Source organism: Octodon degus, unplaced genomic scaffold (assembly GCF_000260255.1).
Source record: "Octodon degus isolate 3935 unplaced genomic scaffold, OctDeg1.0 scaffold00077, whole genome shotgun sequence".
In the NCBI taxonomy this organism is placed as follows: domain Eukaryota; kingdom Metazoa; phylum Chordata; class Mammalia; order Rodentia; family Octodontidae; genus Octodon; species Octodon degus.
This window is the reverse complement of record NW_004524653.1, coordinates 7,797,975-7,823,103: the sequence shown is the minus strand read 5'-3', so window position 1 is coordinate 7,823,103 and position 25,129 is coordinate 7,797,975. Positions and strand designations below refer to the sequence as shown.

The 25,129-nt window shown below is 51.0% G+C and overlaps 1 protein-coding gene across 1 annotated transcript in view; it reads left to right on the top strand.

Moving 5' to 3' along the window:
- Slc9a8 (solute carrier family 9 member A8) overlaps window positions 1–24,109 on the top strand; it is a 71,360-nt gene extending 47,251 nt beyond the window's left edge. The window contains exons 9-16 of the mRNA XM_023720775.1: window positions 2,867–3,005; window positions 4,872–4,977; window positions 12,386–12,502; window positions 16,123–16,205; window positions 19,110–19,221; window positions 21,147–21,367; window positions 23,435–23,581; window positions 23,993–24,109. Of these exons, the coding sequence (XP_023576543.1) occupies window positions 2,867–3,005; window positions 4,872–4,977; window positions 12,386–12,502; window positions 16,123–16,205; window positions 19,110–19,221; window positions 21,147–21,367; window positions 23,435–23,581; window positions 23,993–24,100 (1,033 nt within the window). The 3' untranslated portion in view covers window positions 24,101–24,109. The remainder of the gene's footprint in view (window positions 1–2,866; window positions 3,006–4,871; window positions 4,978–12,385; window positions 12,503–16,122; window positions 16,206–19,109; window positions 19,222–21,146; window positions 21,368–23,434; window positions 23,582–23,992) is intronic.
- The last annotated feature ends 1,020 nt before the right edge of the window (window positions 24,110–25,129 follow it).

The window sequence follows — 25,129 nt, the reverse complement described above, 5'->3', positions numbered from 1 at the left end:
AAAAAAAAAATTGCCAGGTCAGGAAGAGCTCAATTGTGCTTTTTTTTTTTGGATTTTAGGGAAGGGTCTACAGGGTGTTCAGGGTGTCACTACTAGATCCTCCTCATAGTGATCTGCCTGTTTACAGCCTCCCAAGAGCTGGGATTACAGGCGTGCACCACCATGCTCAGTCTCAATTGCTGTCTCAGTGCACCCCAGGGGCAGGGCCAGCCTGGCAGGCCCAGGGATCAAACCCCCAGCCCCTGCACAGTTGAGCTCTCTTGACCTGCAGTTCAGAACCTATTGGCCAGCCCTGGAGCTGCCGTTAAACCAAATTAGTCTCTTTGTGCTTCAGCTCCCCAGTATAAAGAGGAGATAGTGAAAGCAGCCTACATTTAGCTAGTAGTGAGGAGGGCAGGGGCCGTGCACCACAAACCTGTAGTCTGTAGGTTCGCTGTGACAACTCGTAGCTGACATTGGCCTTTCAGAGCCCTTCACCAAGGAGAGCCTAATGGACTCCCACAGTCCCCAGGATGAGCTATTAGCCTGTGATCTTCAGAGAAAGCAAGGGGAAGGGGGAGACGCTGTGTTCAGGAGAGTCTGGAAAACTTGTGTGAAGAAAGGCAGATTTCTTTTTCGTAAGACTTTGCAGAACCTGTGCTACATTATCCTTAGCTATGCAGCTCCAGGAAAGGCTTCCTGAGGTCTTTGCCCAAGCCTCCCTTTGGTCCGAAATGATTATCCTCCTCCTCTTCCTCCTCCTCCTTCATCTCCTCTCCTCTTCCTCTTCCTCCTCCATCTTCTCCTGCATCTCTTCCTCCATCTCCCCTTCCATCTCCTCCATGTCCTCCTTCTCCATCTCCTTCTTCTTCTCCTCCTCCTCCTTTTCCTCTTTCTCTTCTTTCTCCTCCTCCTTCCCTTCCTCCTCTTCTTTCTTCCTTCTTCCTTCTCCTTCTCCTTCTCCTCTTCCTCCCCCCTCCTCCCTCTGCAGCTCCCCTTCCTCCCCCTCCTCCAATTCAGGCTACGTTTGAACTCACTTTGTAGTCCAGGCTAGGAAGTCCACCATGCCCAGCTTGTCAGAGGTTATTCTACTTGAAAATGAAAGGAGAAAAACTGGGCAAATCCCAGCACTCAGAAGACTGAGGCAGGAGGATTGCCATGATTTGATACCAGCCTGGGAAACATAGTTAATTCAGTGCCTCCATTCAGTGCCAGACTGCATAATGAGAGCTTGTCTCACAAAAGAAATAAAGAGGGCCAGGCAGATGTCTCAGTGGCATAAGTGCCTGCCTGGCAAGTATAAGGACCTGAGTTTAATCTCTGGTACCACAAAAATAAAAGAAATGAACAAAAATGAAATGATTGCTATTAATGATTCTTGGTTTTATTTACTGCCACAGCAAAAACATGTTGAGTGTTTCAAGTGTGCTGAGCCGGGCTGTAGGCCCCGGCCAGATGGTCCCAGGCAGACGGACAGAGGCTCAGGCCTTGCAGAATGACTTGCTGTAGTTTTCACCTGTGCTGGAGAAGGCAGCCAGTGAGGACCTGTAAATGTGCTGCCTACATGAAGGGTCAGGGAGTGTCACTTGATCAGGGCATGGATGAGGGAGTTAACTGGGGCCTGCGTTGACCCATAGGGAGATGCCAGGGACAGTGGATCTAACCCAAGTCGGGAGGGCATGAGGTCGGAGAGGTGAGGGAGCCACGTCGTCCTTAGCCTGGCTTCCTCCTGGGGCCATCATGTGCTGCTGAGGACTGTGGAGCAGGCTGGGAACTGGCCGGGTGTGCACTGTAAAAGGGTCACTTGGGCTGCTGAGCGCAGACCCAGGGTGGTAGCAAGTCAAGTGGCCATAGGGCGGCAGGCACAGCCCGGAGTTGGGGAGGGACAGCAGTGGACACAGTTGAGAGTTGAGGACCAGGTGTGGGATGTAACTGATGCAAAGACGGGAAGACGGAGCTGGCAGGACTGAGTAGGAGGAGGATATTTACAGCAGTAGCTTCATGTGTGCAGTGTGATGCTTTTCTCTGGGGCTAAAACAGGCAGTTGTATTTAATAGCGTCAGACATTTTCGGGCCGGGGAGATAGCTCAGTAGAGTAAGTGCTTGCCTGGCAAGCACAGGGTCCTGAGTTCTATCCCTGGTACCGCCAAAAAAAAAGGAGACATTTTCATTTGTTCTGCTGTAGTGTAAGGGAAGTTCCCTCTGTTCTTCCTCTGAAAGCCCGCAAAAGCCCCACTTAGCCAAAACCCCCCGGTCCTGCTTCCCCTGGACTTGTAGCCGGGGCTTCAGCCCCAGGCCTGGGCTCCCTGTTCTGAAAGTGCTTCCTCCAGGCTCCTGGCCTTCAGGGTGACACCTCCGCACCACCCAGGCCTGTGTGTGTGCATGTGCATGCGTGTGCGTGTGTGTGTGTGTGTGCGCGTGCTCCCATGACGTGCACCGTGTGCTTGGGCTCCCTGTCTCCCTGCTTTGGCATATGTGCCTTCCCCATGTGGGGTGCCTCCCCACATTTCTTTGAAAGCTGAACTCGTCTATCTCGGAGTAAAGCCAGCCCATTCCCTCAGGACCAGCCCATCCAGGTAGCTGCCTGCCCTGTGTCTCTGCAGCCCTTAGCCCTCCCCGCACCCTGCCCCAGCTCGGCATTCACTGTCTCTCCTCCCGCTTTTCTCCCTCGTTAGTTTAGGGAGTTCCTCCAGGGCACCGATTCCGCTCACCTCTGAGCCCAGGAACTACTGTAACACCTGGGAGAGAGTGAGTGAGCAAGGAAACACCTGACCAGCTGAGTGATGGAGTGGGCGCAAGGGCCACTGAGCAGGGCACAGCTTTTTACACATTAATGCCTGAGAACTGTCTGCAACATTTTAACTTTTTTCTGTTTTCTATTTCTTAGCACAGCTGAAGGTTTAACAAGAAAAAATATGTCAGATGTCAGTGGGTGGCAAACATTTTTACAAGCCCTTGGCTACTTCCTCAAGATGTTCTTTGGCTCCGCAGCACTCGGAACTCTGACTGGCTTGATTTCTGCACTAATATCCTTTTAATGTGATGAATGCGTGAAGTGGGGCTGATTTTATTTTTTAAGAGGCTGATTGTAATCTAAGATTTTTTTTTAAAAGACGGGTTTTTGCAGAGTTCTGGTTTGAGAAACACTCAAACTGATTTGTAAATTAAATTCAAGGATTTTAAAATTGAGCTTGTGAAATGTAGCATGTCACTTTTCAAAGCTTAAAAAGGACATATCCTGCTGAATATGAAGTGTGACTCAGAGGACTTCTCAGTTACCAGAGGGCAGCCACCATGCGCGCATGACGTTTCTTCTCCACTGTCATTTTCACACTCAGTACACTGGAAATAAAATTTTCTTTCTTTTTTTTTTTTTTTTTTTTTTTGGTGGTACCAGGGATTGAACTCAGGACCCTGTGCTTGCCAGGCAAGCACTTATTCTACTGAGCTGTCTCCCTCTGGAAATAAAATTTTTTGAAATTGAATTTGCAGGGCCAGGCATGGTGGCGCACCACTGGTAATCCCAGCACTTGGGAGGCTGAGGCAGGCAGATTGCTGAGAGTTCAAGGCCAGCCTGGGTGACAGGCCATCCTAAGCTGTATAGTAAAACCCTGTCTCAAAAATAAAAAAGTTAAAAAGAAAAAAAGAAAGAGGGGCTGGGGATATAGCTCAGTGGCATAAGCACGTGCCTGGCAAGCACAAGGTCATGAGTTCAATCCCTGGTACCAAAAGAAATCACAAAAAATCTTTACCCCACTGAAAATGATTGTCTGGAAGGATTGGAAAAGGGGCCTCCAGAGCGAGTATCATCAAAATTATTTGCAGATTTTGTTGCTTAACAACACGTGAAGGGGCTGGGGAGATAGCTCAGTGGAATAAGCGCTTGCCTGGCAAGTGCAAGGGTCTGAGTTTAATCCTGGGTTCCACAAAACAAAACACATGAGCTTTCCAGCCAGGGAAGAAAAGGCTTCTTAGGGCAGTGACACCTTTACTGCCATTGAAAATTCATCATGTTTAAAATAAGAGCAGGCTCCAGACCACTTCTATACGTGCGTGTGGGACGTGCCGCTTGGCCCTCCTGCCCGAGCAGTTTGTCTCACAGATGGCTGGAAAAGACTTGCCTGGCTACAGGCGTGTTTTTCTGCCATTCTGTTGAGTTTTTCCCTCAGCTCCTTTGTCCAGAAGGTAAAAGCTCTATTGAGTCGGCTGACAGCTTTTCATATTGTACCAGTAGGTAGAATGGAAAAGAAAACTTTTTCAGTTCGGTATTCTCCTCTGTACTTACCTTTTTCAGAAAGCCTATATTGTCCCAAAACCAAGTAAATTGAGACTCTGAGCTCTGTAGTACAGGCTTTGTAAGCAATATCTGAGTATACACAGACTCTGCCTCCATGGTTCTGAGTGTAGGAGTGGTCAGTCACAGGGTAATGGTTCTTCCTTGGGTCCCTGCCAGGCAAGATGGTGGCTGCCCCTGGGTGAGCGCTGCCAGTGTCCTGGAAGGTGGTAGCAGTTTGGGCCGTCCTCTGTGTGTCTGCAGCCTGGGCACTGCCAGCACATTCCCAGTATTGGAGATGGAATCCAGGGCCTTCCGGGACGTGCGAGGCGAGTGCTGCACCCCTGAGCTCATCCATGGCCCTCGGTCAGCATTTCTAAAGGACTTGATTTAGATGGGTTTCAATTCCCCCCACCATTTGCCTGAGGAACCCTTTGCATGTTGTCAGATTCTTTTCTTACCAAGGAAAGATTCCATTATAATACACTCTGAGTTGTAACCTTGGAATGTTCAAAATTTTTTGTATTTGTTTATGTATTTGAAAGGCAGCAGTTTTGTGACATCACTGCATCTCCCATCCACTGCCCCAGATCCTTCTTCCTTGACAGTTGCCATTTACGTGTTAAAGCACATTGACTTGAGGAAAACGCCTTCCTTGGAGTTCGGCATGATGATCATTTTTGCCTATCTACCATATGGGCTCGCAGAAGGAATCTCACTCTCAGGTGAGTAACGGAGGTCTGGACGTGCTGTAGCAATGGCTTGTCCTGCCTGCTGAAAGAGCTTTTGTCAGTTGGGTCACTTTTGAGTCAGGAGAAACAGTCGCTCTCAGAAGAGTTGATTTGTTCATTCTCAAGGGATAACACTCTGGATTCAGGTGTGGCTGGATCTAGTCACACTGGTGTCAAAGTTACAGTTCTTTACTTTCTGTCATTGATCTTCATCTGTCAGTGACACTCCTTCATAAATAGCATAAGTACTCTAAAGATTTCTGTTTTACTAATGAGAAAACCCAAGGTTGGTAGAGATGAAATACATGGGCCCAGCGTCCTAGCAGGAATTGGTGAAACAACTATGCATAGGTGGTGGTTTTGACTCACAAACTGATGCTTAGGCTGGCCATAGCAGTGTGTAACTATAATCCCAGCACTCAGGAGGCTGAAGCAGGAGGATAGTTTGAGGCCACAGCAAATTCAAGGCTGGCCTGGACTACATAGCCCACGGACGTATCTCAGAAAAAACAAGAAAAGGGAAAAAACCAAAAATCTGACACTCAAGCCAGGTGCACTGTTACATATCTGTAGTCCCACCTTCTCAAGAGGCTGAGGTAGGAGGATTAGAAGTTTGAAGCCAGCTTGGGCAATTTAGTGAGGCTTCATCTCAAAACACCCAAAAAAATGAGTGCTCATCATGCCACTCCGAGACAGATCATCATGAAACCACACAGGTGGGCCAGGTAGGGGACAAGCTCCATGTGCCCGTGGAGTGATGGTGCCCGAGTGGGGCTTAGTGGGCAGTGCAGTAAGCCTGTATTGTTTTTGTTTTGTTCTACCTTGTTTTTTGAGGCAGAGTAATATGTGCTGCTGTGCCCAGCTTGCATTAAGATTTAAAAGCTCCCACTACCCCATGGAGTAGGTTGGAGGGCTAAGAGGAGTCATTAGCTCAAGGCTATACAGATAGTAAGTGGTGGCCATGAGATTCACACAAAGACAGTCTCACCCCATGCCTTCTCCCTGCACCCCAAGGGAGGAAGGCGTGCAGTTCCCTCAGCTAGGGGCCCTGGTCTCCCAGCTGCAGGTGGAGTGGCACGCACTAGGAATCCTGGAGCCCTCCCTTCCTGGGATCCGTCAGTAGCCCCTGCCCACAAAAGACTTGACAGGTAGTCTCCTGCCCCCAGTATAGTTGAGCCTGTGTCCACAGTTAGTCAGATTACAAGGGTGCTGACCCGGAAATGGGTAGCTAGAGCATGGCTCCTGCCTTCTGTACATGTGTCTGTCCCTGAGTGGGACTGGGATCTGCCCAAGACACCCTGAACCCACCTTGCAGGGAAGGTGCTGCCCAGGGAGCACCACTACAGCAGCTGCTTTGATCTCTGTGACAGGAAGGGTTTTTCTCATTCTTTATTTTCAGCTTTGTTGAGATATGATTTGCCTGTAATAAACAACACCATTCTAAGTGTGCAGTTCTTAAATATATGCAGCCATGTAGCCACCATGGTCAAGATATGAAACAACCTCGCCCTATGTGCCTCCCTTGTCCCCTCTACCTGTCTCTGAGCCCTTGTGCCTGATGACCGTATTCTGTCACTGTGGTTTCTCTGCAGTATGTAGTCTTTTTAAAAAAATATTTATTTATTTATTTTGTGTGTGGCCAGCTCAGCCCACCAGGGGGTGGGCGGGCTGGCATGTGGTGCTGGGGGTTTTAACCGCGGTCCCTGTGCTTTGCTTGGCTTAGCTTGTTCTAAGTAGGTGCTTTAGACCACTGAACCATCTCACCAGCCCCAGTATGTAGTCTTTAGTGTCTCATTCTTTTAATTGTGTTTTTGAGAAACGTTCATTTCTGCACATGCCATAGTTTGTACATTCCCTATGCGATCTCCCTGTGGCTCTGAAGGACCTGTGGACTGTGAACATTTGTAAGTTTTCATTTATCTTGGGTAAATCCCTCAGCCTTAGAAGGCTGGGTCATTTGCTAAATACATGCTTTATTAGGAACTGCCAGGTGTGTTTCAAAGTGACTGTATTTTTTTGTTTGTTTTGTTTTTATTCTACCAGAATGTGAGAACAATCCAGTCACTTTGGCAGCACTTTTTTAATTTTTAAAAAGTCTAGCCATCCTGACAGGTGTGTAGCAACTCTTTTTAAATGTACTTTATGTATTCTGCTTGGAAGTCCATTGTTTTTATAGTTATATGAGGACGTTACTTACGTCAGATTTGGTAACTTTTACCCACTTATTTAAACACTCTGCTTCCCCACGGGCCCCAGTTCCATAGATAGCACACTGGTGGCCCACAGGCGTTGTGTTTTCTTTGTTTGCTGTATACCTGGTTTCCATTAGTGCATGTCTTCAGGGTCACTCTCCCACCATGTGGAATCGCCTGACTTCTCACTCCGGGCCCTCTGTTCCACTGTGTGCAGATGTTCCCTTCAGTTCTCTCTTCCTCGCCTGCCTATTTTCCCTGTATTCCTGAGCACGTGAATCGTGGTTAGGAGAACTGTTCTCGGGTCCTTGCTGGCTGATGTTCGCACTTCAGTCTGGGCCAGGTCCTGCCTCTTGGTCATGTTGTCCTGCTCTTTGCTTGTTATTCTTTTTTGTTTGTTTGTTTGTTTTGGAGGAGCTGGGGATTGAATTTAGGACCCTGTGCTTGCCAGGCAAGCACTTATTCTACTGAGCTGTCTCCCCAGTTCTACTGAGCTATCTCCCTGGTTTATTTTTTATTGGACGCAGTCACTGTGAACTTTCTATGTTTCTTGATATAGTGCTGGGCTTTTCTCCCTCCTGGCACATACATCATCTTGGAATCCATTTAGTCCTCTTGGCATTGACTTTTACACTTTGCCAGCATGGGTCCCAGGAGGTGCTGCCCAGGGAAGTGCCCTAGCCCTATGAGGTCAGTGTTTTGGGCTCCAGGCTGCCCCAGGTCAGCGTTGGGAATTGCTGGGCCTACTTCCCAGCAGCCCTTTCCCCAGCCACTTGGAGTCTCCCCACAGGCACGTTTCAGAGGCCTTCATGGTGGACCCAGAACACTGCACAGCTGCTTGCTGTACTTCCTCCCTGGTCTCCTCACACAGCCAGACTGCCAGCTCTTGTGGGCTCGCCTCCCCAGCCTCCCAGCTGGGAGTCACCTCATGCCCCAGGTATGCTCCTCCACCAGGGCAGAACAGCCCTCTCTTTCCCTTTGGCTGGAAATCATACCTACCATTGCATTTTGTCACCAACCAGAAGACAGCTTTGCCTGACCCCCTGCGCAGCTTCTCTGCTTACCCTGGACAGCAGTTGTACCACAGTCGTCCTTGGCACGCAGAGCAGACCCCAGCTGGCGTCTGGTGAGGCCGCTCAGCATTGCTCCCTGGGCGCAGCTGGCCGTAGGGGAGCGGGCAGGCCTCTGCTGTTTGAGGCCTCCTGTAAGCCTCAGGCTTTCATTCTTAGTCCTGAGCCAGCTCACAAGGATAATTTCATCCTGGTATCTGCCATCAGGTTTCATCTCTTCTACGTACTGAATTGTGGTGCTTACGTCAGCATTACCTATGAGTCACTGGGCTCTAGTTTAGCTGTTTTTACCTGTTTTTCTAAATTGCTTCTCCACCCCTTCAAGATTAACACTGAGCACCTGTTTTGTTTTTTGTTTTGTTTTGTTTTGTTTGCGGAACTGGGGATTGAACTTAGGCCCTTGCACTTGCCAGGCAAGTGCTTATTCTACTGAGTCATCTCCCCAGCCCCTCTTTTTTTTTTTTTTTTTTTTGTGTGTGTGTGTGTGTGTGTGTGTGTGTGTGTTTTGAGCACCCGTTGATAAAGAGATGTTTCATGTATCAGTTTGGAATTTGTGCTTCAAACAAATTCTCTGTGTGTATGGGTTTGCTGCTCTAGCTGCTGGGGCCAGAGAGCTGTGCTGACCCGAGACACACTCCTCCACCAGGCAAGGGCACTGCTCTGCTGCCTCGCTCAGGGAGGGAGTATTGGTTGCTCATAGTTTTTAGAGAGAGGTTGCGTGGCCCTCTGGTGCTGTGGAGCTTCCAGGTTTTCCCACAAGAGTACAGATGAAAGTGCAGTGGTCTTACTGTCTCCTCCCCGTTTTATATGCTCCCTTGTTTTTTTCTTTTTCTTTTTTTTTTTTTCTTTCTTTAATGTATTTGGTACAGGGTCTCGCTACACATAGCTCATTCGTACTCATAGTGATCCTCCTAATTTCAGCCTCCGCAGCACTGGGATTATAGACCTACACCACCATGCTGGTCTTGGTAGCCAGCTCTGGGTGCCCAGGACAGGGCCAGCATAGCATGTGGTACTGGGGACCAAACCTGGGTCCCTGTACTTGCCAAATAAGTGCTTAGACCACTGAGCTATCTCACCAGTCCACAAAGGACTGATGGTGGATGGCCCTCCAGACCACGGAGCAGGACCTCTATGCTGAAGAATGGAACAGTTTCCCTAAGCTTACTCATTTAGCACACGGTGGGTGAGGCTTGGGGCTCTGGCTAGATTGAGTCCCAGCTCTGCCTCTCAGTCACTATGTAGGCTCAGCTCATCTACAACTCTGAGCTGCTACCTCCTCACCATGAAGAAGACAATGGCAGGGCCAGCCCAAGGCACAGCCGACAGAGGTAGGTCTTATCGCTAGCCTTACTCCCTGGTTTGCCCTGAGACCCTCAGGCCTGTCCTGTTATGCCAGCGTGATGAATTAGTAACAGTCCCTTTTAAAATTTTGTGGTTTCAATAGCAAATGAGGTGGTCTCCCTAGTTAGTCACTTAGGTGTCTGTTCTCAGAATCTGTGTTCTATATCAGCATGAAATTTTTTTCTAGTACTGAGGGTTGAACCTAGGGCCTTCACACTGGCAGGCTGAGCTACATCACCAACCCCCCCCCTTTTTTTTTTAATGTATTTAGTACAGGGTCTACAGGTTCTCAGTATACAGATCAGACTCATAGTGATCCTCCTGTTTGCAGCCTCCCAAGCACTGGGATTACAGGCGCACCCCACCATGCCCAGTCTCAACCAGCGTGTCAGTGTGTGCCTCGGGCGGGGCCAGCACAGCGTATTGGGGTGGAATCCCAGCTCCTAAGCAGGAGCTCTAAACTGAGCTATCTGGCTGACCCTATCAACCCTTTTTACTTTTTGAGACAGTCTCACTAAGTCACTAAGTTTCAGAGTTTAGAGCATGGCTAAGGGGCTTTGCAGTGTTGTTATTTGCTTTCTTAAACAATTTTGCCTTCTTTTTTGTTGTTTTGAGACAACTCTTGCCATGTAGTCCAGGCTGGCCCCAAACTCAAGGCAGTCCTGCTCAGCCTCCCAAGTCTTGGGATTACAGGTGTGCCCCACCACGCCCAGCAAGCCATACCCCACCTCTCTTAGGAAATGAGCCTGGTTGCACCATCCCACCCGGCTGATTTCCAGTCTGTGCAGCGCTGCTGCAGCAGATGGGGATGCTCTGGGTGGCAGAAGAACCCTGCTGCAGGCGGGAACGTGGGAGACTCCTGAGACTCCTGAGGGTCCCCCCAGGCTCACATCTGCTCGCCTGGCCTCTCTGCCTGCCCTCCCCCAACCCTTGCCACACACTGAAGTGATTGCACTCTTACTCCTGGGCTGTCCGGTGGCCTTTCCCTGTATCAGTAGGTCAGCTATGCAGGTAGCCTCTGTGATCTAATTCAGCTCCCAGATGGGGGTTGTTTATCCACACAGGAAGTGTCAAACAGTTAAATCAGTTCTCATAAAAAGTTTGAAAATTTCCCATAAGAAACAGATTCCTGGCATTGCTTGAAAACCCAGCAGAAAGCTGGGCATGGTGGCGCAGGCCTGTAAACCCAGCAGTGCATGACTCCCCTCTGGGCCGCAGGCTCTGCACAGGCTGCTCCTCCTCCTCCTGGGGCCCAGCCCCTGCTTTCCCCCAGCGATCCCACTGTGTATGCACTGCTTGGCCCTGGCCTGGTGCCCTGGACTGAGCCAGGCAGCCACATCCCTCCTGCAGCGCTGTTGAAGAGTGTGGACAGGGCAGCCTGGGAGTGCGGCTTGGTGGTGCTTTGTGTAACAGCCAGTCTACCTGCCGGAATGCCTGGTAATTCTGGGGTCTTCCCCCTCTCAAAAATGGAAGTGAACCCGTAAAGCCCTATTTCTCAGAGATCCCAGGACAGAGTTAAAACTTATTTATAAAGATCTACTTCAATGTGTATTTTAGCATCTTACATAATGAATTTTAAAAAACCCTCAGCCTCCATATGTAAATACAGGCCTGTTTCGTGCTGCTACACGGATCCACCGAGATCTACAGAGAGCCATGTCCCTTAGAAGTGTGCAGGAGGGGGACAGCCAGGGGCACTCAGATGCTGAGTGGGGAGAGAAGCTGTAGGTGCGCTCATGGGGAGCTCTGAAGAAACGCTGCCCTACCTGTGTATATGTAGCATGTCTCTCTTTCTGTGTTATAGTGGTAGTATGTGAGGATTATTAGAAAATTCAAAATTAAGGAAAAGTATTGTAAAAGTCCAAGAAGCCAGGAATGATGGCACCCCCTTTCTTTCTTTGCTGGGACAAATACCTGACACTCAACATGAAGGAAGGAAAGGTTTATTTAATTACTGGAGGTTTCAGTCTACACTCAGCTGACTCCAAGGCAGAGCGGCACATGGCAGAGAGCAAGAGAGCAAAAGGAGGAGCAGCAGCAGCAGTGGCCACAGAGAGCAAGTCTGTCTCCCTTAAGTTGCATTCAGGCTGTCTGCCCCAGGCTGGGTGTAGTACTCACACCCATAATCCCAGCAGCACTAAAACCCATAATCCCAGTGGATCATGAGTTAATCTCAAACTCTGAGGCTTTAGGGGGACAACTAGACACAAACCATAACACCCTCCTGAGTAACTCAGCAAATTAGAACTCTGTCTCAAAAGAAGAGACCAGGGAAGAGGCTGGGGAAGTAGCCCAGCACAGAGACCTTAGGTTTAATCCCCGGTACCACTAAGGAAAGTCCATTCAAGTCTGCCCTTCTCCACACCCAGATTCATTATTTTGGTACCAGAAATTGAGCTCAGGACCTTGTGCTTGCCGGGCAGGTGCTGTGCTGCTGAGCTATCTCCCTGCTCCAACATCCAGATTCCTACTCGTGCACCCCACCACCCGCAGCACTTTGCTGCCCCTTATACCCGAGATCAGCAGGGAGCCTGGTCTTGTCGTGGCCACTTCACATGGTCCATCGAAAGGGGAGGCAGGTTGTCCCCAGTCACTAGCTGGTCCCGAAGCAAGACAAGGCCCTGTTACTTCTCTGTAGCCTCCGGGAGGCCTCGGGTTTCTTTTCTTTTCCTTCCTCCTAAACCCCTAAGGTCCAGGCTCTGGGGACTTACAGGAGTATGCAAGCAGTCTGAGTGTCACATGCAAGTGCTCCGTATGCTCCCACCTGTTCACTTTGCCCCTCTGTCAATCCTGCAGGCATCATGGCCATCCTGTTCTCGGGCATCGTGATGTCCCACTACACACACCACAACCTCTCCCCGGTCACCCAGATCCTCATGCAACAAACCCTCCGAACTGTGGCCTTCTTGTGCGGTAAGTCGAGCCTTGGGGTCCCCGCAAGTATGCCCACCCAGAGAGAACTGGCTTCCTGCCCTGCTGTGGGCTCTGCTGAGATGTCCCCTGGCAGCAGGATACCCACCCTTCATCCTGCAGTTGTCCCTCCAGCTTTGCAATTCCATAAAGCAGGCAAGACGCCTGCTAAATGGAACAGTTGACACCAACAGTTAAAACCAAAAAGAATGCAAACTACTGATCACGAACATTTGAGGCATGTGTTGCCAATATAAGAAAGTGACATTTCCAAAAATATACTCCTTGGGAATAATACTGATATTGGCTAAATGAATAAAGGCTGCAGGGGTGGGACTTAGCTCTGCAGCCTGAATGCCTGCCTGACAAGCGCAAGGTCCTGAGTATGATCACCAGTACCAAAAAAAAAAAAAAAACTCTCCAGGGTGAAAAAAAGAATGGGGAAATTCTGGGTTAACTGTCCAATAGATTCTGGGCTATGAGACTTCACCACTCTGAGTGTCAGAGGGGGACGATTGTCTAGCGTTTCCCAGACTTATTCTCAGAGCCCTTCAACAAGAGCATCCTGAAGGACCAGGCTGAAGAGTTTACAGCAGGATGATGCCCTGGGACAGACTGTGGAGTGCTTCTGTTAGGGACAGCAGGCTGAGCTCCTTCCTGCTACCCCTTGCCTGCTGCCCCCACCTCCCATAAAGGCTCCTCCCTTGTTGAGACCTGGTGTGAAGGAGCCACCCTCACACTGTCCCTCAGGGCTGTCCACTTGCTGTGCCTCAGCTGCTGTCACCAGCACCTCCTGGCTTTTCTGGACCTTATCCTTTTTTTTTTTTTTTTTTTTTTTGCAGAACCAGGGATTAAACTCAGGCCCTTGCCAGGCGAGCGCTTATTCTACTGAGCCATTTCCCTAGCCTCAAAAATTTAGAAGCTTTTTTTATCTCTTTTTGTGGCTGGCTCAGGGTGCCTTAAGGGCAGGTCCGGTAAGGCATGAGGATCTGGGGATCAAACCACAGCATACTGAGCCTGACTGCTTTGCTTAAGCAGGCACTTAAACTACTGAGCTAATGGGCAGGCCCCCACCTTATCCCCTTTTGAAGCCCTAGTACCACTTTGTCACCTGCCAGAAGGAAGGGGCTAGCCTTACAGAGCAAGGAGGCTCAAGTAAGCAAGGTCAGACGGCTCAGCACTGTTGGTGCGGGCCTATAAGCCAGGCTTCTTTCCTGCATCGCTGCTGTTATGTACTCCACACAATCCTCCTCAGACAGCCAACCCTAAAGATTTTGACCCTGGCCCTCACATGTAAAAGAGCCCAAAGCCCAAAATATTCATCCAATTCTGTTTTACAAACTAGGTGTGATGACACAGAACTATGATCCCAGGGCTGGGGGACAGGCGGGAGGATGGGGGCAGGCGGGAGGACTACCGCAAGATCAAAGCCAGCCTGGACTACACAGCAAGCAGCAGGCCAACCTGAACTACAGAGACAGATCCTGTCTCAAAACAAAACCCAAAAAACCCCAAAAATTATTGGGAAATTGTAGGGTTGCAAGTGCCCAGTCCTGGCATGGATAGTAGAAACCAGACCTAGGGAGCAGGTGTGTGCCTGGGCCGTCTCTTCTGGAGACTCATTTGTAGCATCTGTCTGCATAGTCCAGAGATCTGTCCATAGGAGTTGGGTTAAATGGACTGTGATCCCAGCACCCTGGAAGGCTGCAGCGGGAGAAATGCAGGTTGAGCCCAGCCTGGACAGCTTAGTGAAACCTTATCTCAAAAATAATAATATGCCATGATATATCCATGTACTAGAATTTATGCTGTTAGAGAAAAGCACAAATTAAATGTAAATGTGTTCTAAATGCCATAATTTGGAGTTGATCACAACATATTTAAAATAAATTTTGAAGGAGTGGTAAGGTGAGAATATACTGTCCCACAGGTGAAAGTGTTTTTGGTTTTTTGGTGGGGTTTTTTTGGTTTGGTTTTTTTTTTTTTTTTTTCTATATCTTAGGGAAGGGTCTACAGGGTGTTCAGGGGCTCCCTACTAGATCAGACTCGTAGTGATCCACCTGTTTACAGCCTCCCAAGAGCTGGGATTATGGGCACGCCTGGCACCATGGCCAGTCTCAGTTGCTGTCTCAGCACGCCCTGGGGGCGAGGCTGGCAAGGCAGGCCCGGGGATCAAACCCCTGGCCCCTGAGCCTGCTTACAGGTGCTTTATTCCACTGAGCTATTTGGCCAGCCCTGTGAAAGTGTGTGTGTGTGTGTGTGTGTGTGTGTGTGTGTGTGTATTTTTTTAATTTTTTTTTTTGCGGAACCAGGGATTGAACTCAGGCCCTTGTGCTTGACAGGGAAACGCTTATTCCACTGAGCCATCTCCCTGGCCCCTAAAAATATATTTTTAAAAATATCCACATTGGGAAAAAAAAATTGCTGAAATGTTCTATAGCAAGCTTATTTTTTAGTTTTGCTATTACAACTGAACTCAGGACCTTGCGCTTGCCAGGGAGGCACTTGTGCCTCAGAATCTCAGTGTTCCGAGCTCTGGCCCTGGCAAGCTCACTTGTTTTTTGATGTTGCTATTTTAAAATGCCTAGGCGGTGTCTTCCCAGTGATCGGGCTCCTCTGGGGCATCACAGTTGAAGTGGTGAGCTTGATGTTTATAGGGTGCTTTTCTTTCCCACATGCATAGAAGCCAGTGTCGAGCTTCCTTGGTTTGCAGAGCCAAGCAGAGAGCTGGAAATGGGTCCCGCTGGCCTTGAGCTGCGTCCTGAATCGTGCAGCTGTATTCAGCATGGCTCAGTACATCAAGGCAGTCCTTTGGCGCTCTGTGCTGGCAAGCAAGTTAACAAAAGGCCCTTTCATACTTATGTAGACCAGTGCCACTTTGTCATGGATTCCTGAGTAATCAATCACAGTGTTCTGCAAATGGGATTTTTTTTTTTTTTTTTTTAATGTATTTGGTACAGGGTCTACCGGGTTTCACTACGTAGATCATACTCCTAGTGATTCTCCTGTTTTCAGCCTCCCAAGCACTGAGATTACAGCCGCACACCACCACACCAAGTCTCAGTCACTGTCTCAGTGGGCCCCTGGTGGGGCTGGGATGGGCCGGGGATTGAACCTGCATCTGCCTAAGCAGGCACTTTAATCTGCTGAGCTGTCTGGCTGGGCCTGAGAGAATCTTATGTTTACCATCTTCCCAGGGTAGGCTAGTGTTTATCTGAGGAAGTAATTGACTCAGGACATTGGGGAAGTCTGAATAGCAGTGGACAGCAGAGGGCAAGAGAGAGACAGACAGAGACAGGGGATCTAAGTACAAAGATTCTTTTCTTGTTTGTTTTTTTGAGGCTGAGTCTCACTGTTGTTGGCTGGCCTTAAACTTAGTTATGTAGACCAGGCCAGCCTTGAGCTCGTGGTGTCCTCCTGCCTCAGCCTCTGAGTGCTGAGATTACAGGCGTGAGCCACCACACCTAGTAAGTACAAAGTTTAACCAAAGAATTGGTTACACAATTTTTTATAATAGTGTTACATTGGATTGGGACATCTGCATGTTTACTTGCCTAATGATGTAGCAGTGTATTGTAAGAAAACAGTTGTCACTGAGTAATCCATTCTTTGGTTTGTTTCAGAAACATGTGTGTTTGCATTTCTTGGCCTGTCCATTTTTAGTTTCCCTCACAAGTTTGAAATTTCCTTTGTCATCTGGTGCATAGTAAGTATTTTCCTTGTATTTTATTTAATTGCTTATTTGTAGCTCAGTAACCACATTTTGGATGCACTTATGTAACTTAAGTGCACACCATCAACAGCTGCATAGACACTCTTCCACTTATAGTCTACTGTTTTAAAAAATGGCAAACACAATAGGGAGGTTAGGCATGGAATTGAGTGAGGGAATGACCCCCCAAAAGACTCCTGTTTTTTAATCCTAAATGGTCTTGAATGTTGTAGGATAAATTTATGTGGTTGGTTTGTTTGGCTGAGTAATAAAAGCAGATTTCAAAATTAACAATTGCAATCATGTAAAAATGTTATGTAGAGAAAAAAATGCTGGCAAATGTTCACAGTGATTATAAAACTGGAGATTTTTTTTTTCCTACTTTTTCTGCATAATTTCTAGTGAACATCCTTACTTAACTCAGTTTTATTTCCAGTGTGTCTCTTTGTAAGTGCACCCCGGGACGTGGGCCCCAAGCCCTTCTCTCCCTGGGTATCAGCCTGGGGAAGCAGCTTGGGCGATGCTGGCACCCAGGATTCCCAAAACAGAGTCCCAACTGGACTGGCGGGACCCGAGGATACCAATCAAAATGCGCTGTTTAAAAAGGAAAAGAAGGGGCTGGGGAGATGGCTCAGTAGAATATGCACTTGCCTGCCAAGTACAAGGGCCGGAGTTCAATCCTGGGTTCCGCAAAAAAAAAAAAGGAAAAGAAAAATGGAATCCACTGGATCACGTGGCACTGTTCAGTATGGTTCCATATGTCAATTGTTGAATGAAATGGGAGAAATAAGTGTTTAGCATTTAAAAGAGAGGCCAGCTCCCTGGAGTGTCTGATTGGTTGCGGTTAGTTAGTGACAGCCAGCTCTTTGGCACAGCCAGGCCCAGGTCCCTGTCTGCGTCCCTCCTCTGCCCTTGTCCCTGCTTCTGAGCTCCCCGCCCACCTGCCTGCCTTGCAGGCCCTGCAGCTGACTCACCCTCTCTAATCCATAATTTGATCTCTTCAGATCCTGTTAATTCACAGTGATGTTGAGGTGCACCTTCCCCCTGGAGTGCAGCATATCCACCTGCAATTAGCCTGTCATGCCACTTGTCAAAACACAGCTATTAGGAAGCCAGTGTTTTTTTAAAGTCCCGTCTCCCTGCCATGTGCCTGACAGGCACACCATGTGCAGACTGGTGAGGCTGGCCTGTGTGGCCCATGGGGAAACGGCGACACAGAAGAGAAGGAGCTCTGAAGATGGCTACTTTGCCATCCGGGTGCTTCCACCTTCTGCTGGCAGCAGCTCACTGCTATCTGCCGCAGCCATCTGTCCCCACACACAGGTTTCAGGACAAGAGAGTAGCCGCAGAAGCCTTTCCAGGGCACCTGATGGTCCTCAGGGTGCTCACTGTATGAAAGGGGCTGCACTTCTGGGAACTGAAACCCAAGTGTAGGAACGGAGACCAGGCGTCAGGGGACGAAAGTCAGGGGCGTGATGTCAGGGAGGTGACTGGCCATGGCTTAGGAGGAACACCCAGGTTTCCCTGAGCACCTGAGTGCAGCTGGCTCCTGCATGATGAGGAGCTGGGTGGGATAGTTATGGTTCCACCGTCAGAGCCCCCTCTGTGGTCCAGGGCACACTTGGGTCTGAGCCCGTTTTGCATCGAACTCTTCTTGTCTGGTCATCCTGGACCAGTTACTTAACCTCTCTGTGCTCCCATTTCCTTGTCTATAAAGTGGAGGTGATGATACCTGCCTCATAAAACTCCTGCAGAGATTTCAGTGTAGTCCCACAGAGAGCACGTAAGATGCCGCACACGCTGTCTGGCATGGAAGCGTTGGGTGATTGGGCGCCGCTGTTGTTAACCTGACCACGGCACTCAGTTCACGCTTGAGGAAAAATGAACGTAAAGCTAAAGAATGCTCACATGTCTGTCCTCTCCGGTTAGCTGTGGGGAGAACCAAGATGAAAGAGTAGATTAATAAATAGCTTTAAGCTACCACATGGGTAAGATTTAAACTTGTACCTAAAGCTGTAGTTTGTTTTGGTTTCTTTTGCGGTCCTGGGACTAGGACCCAAGGCCTGGAGTAAGCTAGGTGCCTCACGTATGCTGGGCAAGCGTGCCACTGCTGAGCTGCACCCCTAGGCCCAGCCAAAAAGCTGTTTATCACTACAGCTGACTCGCCTGTGTAGATGACGGCACCCAGAAACCATGGCAGCCGCTGGCAGGGCCAAGTGTGTGGCTCCTCTTGGAACACACCTCCGTGTTCCTTTACCTCAGAGCTCATTTCCGCTTCAGCCCCCACGGGAGAATACAGACTTCTTGTCTGTCATCCACGTGTGGTGGCATACAACTGTAATCCCAGATTTAGGGAGGCTGAGGCAGGAAGTTCACACCCAGCCTGGGTGGCTTAGGGACTTAGTAAGACCTTGTCCCAAAATAAAAAAGAACTGGCAAAGTGCCTCAGTGTGAAAGTTGGGTTCAATTCCCACTACCACAAAAATAGAGGAGGAGAGATAGGCTTAGCTGTCCCTGCAGCACTCCCCCACGGTGGGGCCCTGAAATCTGCTCCTGCTGCTCCTGGCATGGCCTCTGACATCGCATCGGTGTCATTACCACTCTGGTCTTTTTTTTTTTTTTTTTGCGGAACTGGGGATTGAACTCAGATCCTCGCATCTGCCAGTCAAGCACTTATCCTACTGAGCCATCTCCCCGGCCCCACACTCTGGTCTTTTCTTCTGAAACAACCCACAAAACTTCATCTAGACATGCAGAAATCAGCGTCTTCCCTGAACATGCTGTTACTCATGCCTTTTGTGTTGCAGTGGGCCAGTCACCTGCTGTGTCAGCTTTGACAGGCTTCAGCTTGAGAAGTGAACAGGGTGACTTGTGCTAACATTCTGTTGCTCTTTGCAGGTGCTCGTGCTGTTTGGCCGAGCAGTCAACATTTTCCCTCTTTCCTACCTCCTGAATTTCTTCCGGGATCATAAGATCACACCCAAGATGATGTTCATCATGTGGTTCAGTGGTGAGTGGGCCCGGGGCTGGGCAGCTGCAGAGGAGGCCTGTGCTTGGCTGCCAGAGCCCGCTACACGGCTGCTACTAGGGCAGGCCCCTTGCCAACGCGGTGGGCAGGGAGGCCCATGCCTTGCCACGCCCAGGGAAGCTCAGAGACCTGGAGGAGTGCAGAGGCCGAGCCAGGACACACCACCCTGTTCCCCAGAGTGCAGCTGGGCAAACTGTGGGGATGTAACCCTCATTTCTCTTCTAGGCTGAAGTAATAATTGGTTGAGAATTCTAAAAGCTGAAAGTTGAAACTTCGCTGTTGTCCATGCAGGAGTGCTGGGGTGGACCTTGGGGCCTCCGCAAATGCAGACGGGCCCCCTGCCCGAGTCTCACCCAAGCCTCTGTGCTCAAGTATCCCTTCAGCCACAAAAGTCTGATAGTTTAATTTAAATGTTTCAGTGCCTGTTCAAGAATATTTCTGTACTTTTTCAAATTTAGAAATGACTTCCTAAATCTTTGGGTCTTAACGAACTGGATCCTTAGGCATGTTTAAATTCATTTTTGAAAAAAATTCTGCTCTTTAAAAAAAAGAAAAAAATATTTTTGAGGAATACATACAGTTCTTTATGCTTTCTTGTTTAAATATTATAATTGGAATATCTCCATGTGGATTGGAATACAGCAGTGTGCTTTATAATGTTCTTTCTCCAAAGTGCATCTGTAGATTTGTCTCAGATTTCTCTTTGCAAAAAGCCTTGTTTCAAAAATAGGTATAGAGCTGGGTATGGTGGCACATGCCTGTAATCCCGGCACTTGGGAGGCTGAGGCAGGAGGATCGCTGTGAGTTTGTAACCAGCCAGGCCTACAAAGTGAGCTCAAGGCCAGCCTGAACTGCATAGCAAGACCCCTTCTCAAAAAGACCAAAAAAAAAAGTATGTGTTTGATATATATGAGTATCCATATATATTCATATGCAGTGTGAGAAACTCATGCTTGCTAATGAGGAAAAAGATGTACAGTGAAATAGTTAATCCTGCCAATCACCAAGAAAACCTAAGCCGTGGCTCAGGCCGTTCTGAGCAAGGGGCTTGAGGTGAGAGCCCTGGCTGTGGTGTAGGAGGTGGAGGCTTGGGCAGCTCCTCCTTTGGGGAGGGGTCCTCCCCCCACCATCACCCACCTCTTTCCCAGCACCAAACCAGCAATCTTAGCCACAGTCCTGACCCGGCTGTCCAGCAGCTCCTGTTGGCCCCACCCCTGAGTCACGGCCACACGTCTTGGCTGGGTCAGCCTTACTCATTCCCCCCACCTGTCACCTCTCATTTGCTGTGCTAGAATTGGCCTTGCCCACATTGCCAGAGATCTCCTGCCCAGACCTGCTGGGTACCAGCCAGCCCCCTTTCTGGCGCATCTCCTGGGCCTTGTGCCCCCTCACACCTACCGCTGGGCCCCTTCCTACTCTCAGGCTGACCCCACGGGCAGAGGCTTCCTGCTGCTGGGTCTGTGGTCCTCCCTTTGCTGAAGGGACTCACTTCTTCCCTGGCTGCGGGCGCTGTCTTGGTTCCACTCACCAAGCTTTCCTCTAGGATCCAGATCCTGCTGCTCAGGTTTTTCTGTGACAATTGGTGACACTTAGTGTGCAGAATGCTTAGCACAGGGCCAGGGCCACACATAGCACAGGCTCGATCTGCAGCAACACCCCCTGGAGTCACTGCCCACAATGGCTGCCCACACACACCTGGTGTATCTTGGCCAGGTCACCTCACCTCATGGCTTGGCCAGCCTGGGCCGTGGACGCAGGCCGCTTAGGCTGTCCCTGCTCTGCACCCCACCTGCACCCTCCCACCTCTCCACAGGTCTGTCCCAGTGTCCACAGTGCTGGGCTGGACCCAGCCAGGGAAGCTGCACCTCCTCTGCTGCTCCCTCCCTGACCCTGTGCTGTCCCTGCAGGCCTGCGGGGCGCCATCCCCTACGCCCTGAGCCTGCATCTTGACCTGGAGCCTATGGAGAAGCGGCAGCTCATCGGCACCACCACCATCGTCATTGTGCTCTTCACCATCCTGCTGCTGGGCGGCAGCACCATGCCCCTCATCCGCCTCATGGACATTGAGGATGCCAAGGCCCGGCGCAGGAACAAGAAGGACGTGAACCTCAGCAAGACGGAGAAGATGGTCAGTGCTGCAGGGGCGGGGTGGGGGCTGCTCACGCTGTTGTCTGCCAACGCAGGGGAATGAGGTGGACCTGGAAAGAGCCCGGCACTCCCACAGGCACATGCACACACTCGGGCATCACCCACGCACCAGCTCAGTCACTGGGGCTGAGGTGGACGTGGAGGAACGTGTGTTCTGAATCTGGCTCTTTGGGAGCAGGGGCAGGCCCTCCCCTTCAGGCACCCACCGTACATCAGGCCACACGCTGCACCAAAAGGTCTCCAAATCATGTCATTGCCCAGCATTTGCTGAAACCTCCTGTTTTGGGTCCCAGGAGGGCAGGATGGTTTGCAGTGACTTGGGAGGGTATGAGAGGTGGCCTCCCCCAGGACAGAAAATGGCTAGAGGTGGCGGAGGGCTTTTGCACCCCTGCCAGTGCTGCCTCCTACAGCCACCTTCCTGCCCTGGCCTCTGCTGTACGACGTCCCATAGCTCCTTCCTCTGGAATTGTATCTTTTTCTAGTTCCTGCTCAAGATCGCCAGTAACTATGGGCAGTTGTCAAAGGCCTAGCAGTCTTCTTGTGGCTGTTCTAATAGTGGAGTCAGGCTGAGGGGACCTAGGCCCCCTAGGTACTGCTGGCAGTACCTCAGCTGCCCTGCTGGGCTCAGCGGGCCTGTTCCTTTCTGCAGAGGCCCCTTCCCTGCCCTGTCCAACCTTTTGGGGTGTGTGTGTGTGTGTGTGTGTGTGTGTGTGTGTGTGTGTTTAAAACAGGGTCTTGCTGTGTAGGTCAAGCTGGCTTTGAACTCATTATGTACTCCAGGCTGGCCTTAAACTTGTGGCGATTCTCTTGCCTCAGCCTCCCAGGTGTTGGAAGTATAGTTTGAGCCAGCACCCCTGGCTTCTTGTGTTTTTAATAAACCTTCTTGGGCCAGGCATTGTGGTGCACGCCTGTACTCCCAGCACTCAGAAGGCTGAGGCAGGAGGTTTGCTGCCTGGGCTATATAGTGAACTCAAGGCCAGGCTGAATGAAAGACCCTGTCTTAGAAAACAAAAACAGGCTGGGGAGATGGCTCAGTAGAATAAGCACTTCCTGGCAAGCGCAAGGGCCTGAGTTCAATCCCCGGTTCCGCAAAAAAAAAAAAAGAAAAAACAAAAACACCTCTTGGATAGAGTCCCAAATTTTTCCATGGGTATCAGAATGAGTCCAGGCTTGTCACACAGGCCAGTGGGCCTCACCACCAGGGTCTTATAGTTCTGGGTAGGGCCCAACAGAATTAGCATCTGGCAAGCACTGGGTGCTGTGCCTACTGGAGCCCTATTCCTGGGAAGAACATCGCCACTGTGGCGTCTTCCAGCAGCACTGAGAAGAGCGGAAACAAATGCTGTCACAGGCCCCATTTTGCAGGCGTAGAGAAGACCCAGTCCTGCTGCAGATCAGGGCCCACGTGCCTGTCCTTGCCACACACCAGTGTCCTGAGTGGGGTCTCTGACAGCATCCCTGGGAACTTGTCAGGCACCTTCTCAGGCCCCACTGCACACCTGGGAAGGCAGAAACCGCAGCAGGGGGTGCAGCTTCTAGAGTTTAACAGACCCTCTCTGGTGTTAATGGACCCGGCGCTGAAGCCCATGTACACGCACCTGTGGCATGGTGGGGGATGGGACAGAGACTGTCAGGAGGCCCAGTGGCCTGGTCCTGGTTCTGTACCGGAAGTTCTCTTTACTGACACCCCACAACTCCCTGCCACGGATTGGGCTGCTGGGGGCCGAGACCATCAGAAGACCTGCAGTGCCTGAGACCTCAGCCCTCACCTCCCCTTTGCTCCCTGAACCAATTCGGTGGGCAAAAGCCTTCCGAAGTGGGGCCGCAGCTTCTGCCAGAGCTGCCAGGTGTGGACCTGGGCATCCTTGGTTCTCACAGACCTTCCTAGTTCCCTGGGAACTATGCCCAGTCATCTAGCACTTGTTGCAAAGCATGGTTAGGGTTGGGGACTCTGGTCACCAGGACAGAGGCGTGTAGGGAGGCGTGGGTCGTGTAGGAGTTTCCAGGGAGACACCAGGTGATGGCCATTGGCTGACTTGTTGCCCAGGGCAACACCATTGAGTCGGAGCACTTGTCGGAGCTCACCGAGGAGGAGTACGAAGCTCACTACATCCGGCGGCAGGACCTCAAGGGCTTCATGTGGCTGGACGCCAAGTACCTGAACCCCTTCTTCACACGGAGGCTCACACAGGAGGTGGGGCTGGGCCCGTGCCAGACGACCCTTTCCTTGCTTGGAATGGGCAGGGGTGGGAGCAGGGTGAGGGCCAGAGGCTGCCTGGGCTTTGGGGGGACCCCTCCCTCTCCTCGTGGGGCTGGGTGGCTTGTGGGACTCAGCGTCTTGTTCCCTCGCTGCCGTGCCCGGAGCTCAGGTAGTAGTAGATTGGCTAACAGTTGGTGTTTCCGGGCTGTTGCTGACCAGCCGACTTTCAAGTGTGCTGGCTCTGCCTTCATTGTCCAGGCGCACAGAAAAGCCTCCTGCAGTTGGCCAGGTGATGCCGACGGGCCTGTGCAGAGCACCCCGCGCGCATGCGTGCACACGCAGCTTTTCCTTTTCCTCCACCCTGACCCTGAGGCAGACGGTGACGCTCGCTGTCTCTTGCCTCAGGACCTCCACCATGGACGCATCCAGATGAAGAGCCTGACGAACAAGTGGTACGAGGAGGTGCGCCAGGGCCCATCGGGCTCTGAGGACGACGAGCAGGAGCTATTCTGACGGAGACACGGGTGCTGGTGGCCACCCAGTGTGACCAGGAGCGGACGCCCAGGGCCCATGCAGGCTGAGAGAAAGCGAAGTGAAGCGAGCCGCGGGGTTCCTGGCCTTTGGTGCCAGCTGGCTTTGGAAATGCATGCCGCGCCCTCCTCCCTGCCGACCTCAGTGGTGTTGCCAGTTGGTCCTGGAGCCGCCTGGTGGAGGAAGAAGCCACCAGGAGCCCGCCGGAGAGCGGTGTTAGGAATAGGTGTGATGTTCCCCGCCACGTTGTCATGGTGACCTAAGGCGCTGCTGCCACGTACTTGAGCCACCAGGTGCCTCCGGTCACGCAGCAGTTCTGACCCCAGTGGCTCCCACTGCTCCACTTTGGGGCAGAAACTGGCCGTTTTCCTTTACTTCTCAGGGGCCCTGCAGGCCTGTCTCCCGGAGGGCAGCAGCCACCCTGGCTTCCTGGGCATGTTTACACTGGTGCGCATGCGTCGCACATTTGCGGGAAGGGGGGCGGAGGCTGCTCTGAGCCGTATTGGAAGCTGCATCCCTGCTATGGTTACAACTGGCTTTGAGTTTCTCCTGTGGGCTCGAAGCACCCTCTAAGGAGGAAAGTGGGAAGTGCAGGCTTCATGCCGGTGGTCCGTGCTGTCTGGACAGCTCCAGTGTGCCCTTCCGCAAGCGCGCGAGCCTGGCCTGAGCACGGCACTGGCTGCTCCAGCTCTGTCCACTCGTGGCCCTTTCCATGCTCTCTACGCCTCACTTTTCTGCCCTTCTCCTAGCTCCCAACCGTCCTGGGTCCCAGCTCCTTTGTGCGCCTTGCGACACTGGTAGAACAGCCATGCCTGGGGCCGTCTCTCAGGAAGCCTTGATCGCTGAGCCTCTGTGTGCTTGCACACATGTACGAGCGCACCTGACTCGTCGCTCTTGGGTTGTTGACAGCCATCTCACAGGGCTCTGCGTGGGACCCCGCAAGGCCCCCGTGGACCTGCGAAGTGCAGGGCTAACAGCAGAGGTGTCCGAAGAGCAGACCTCCCACGCCTG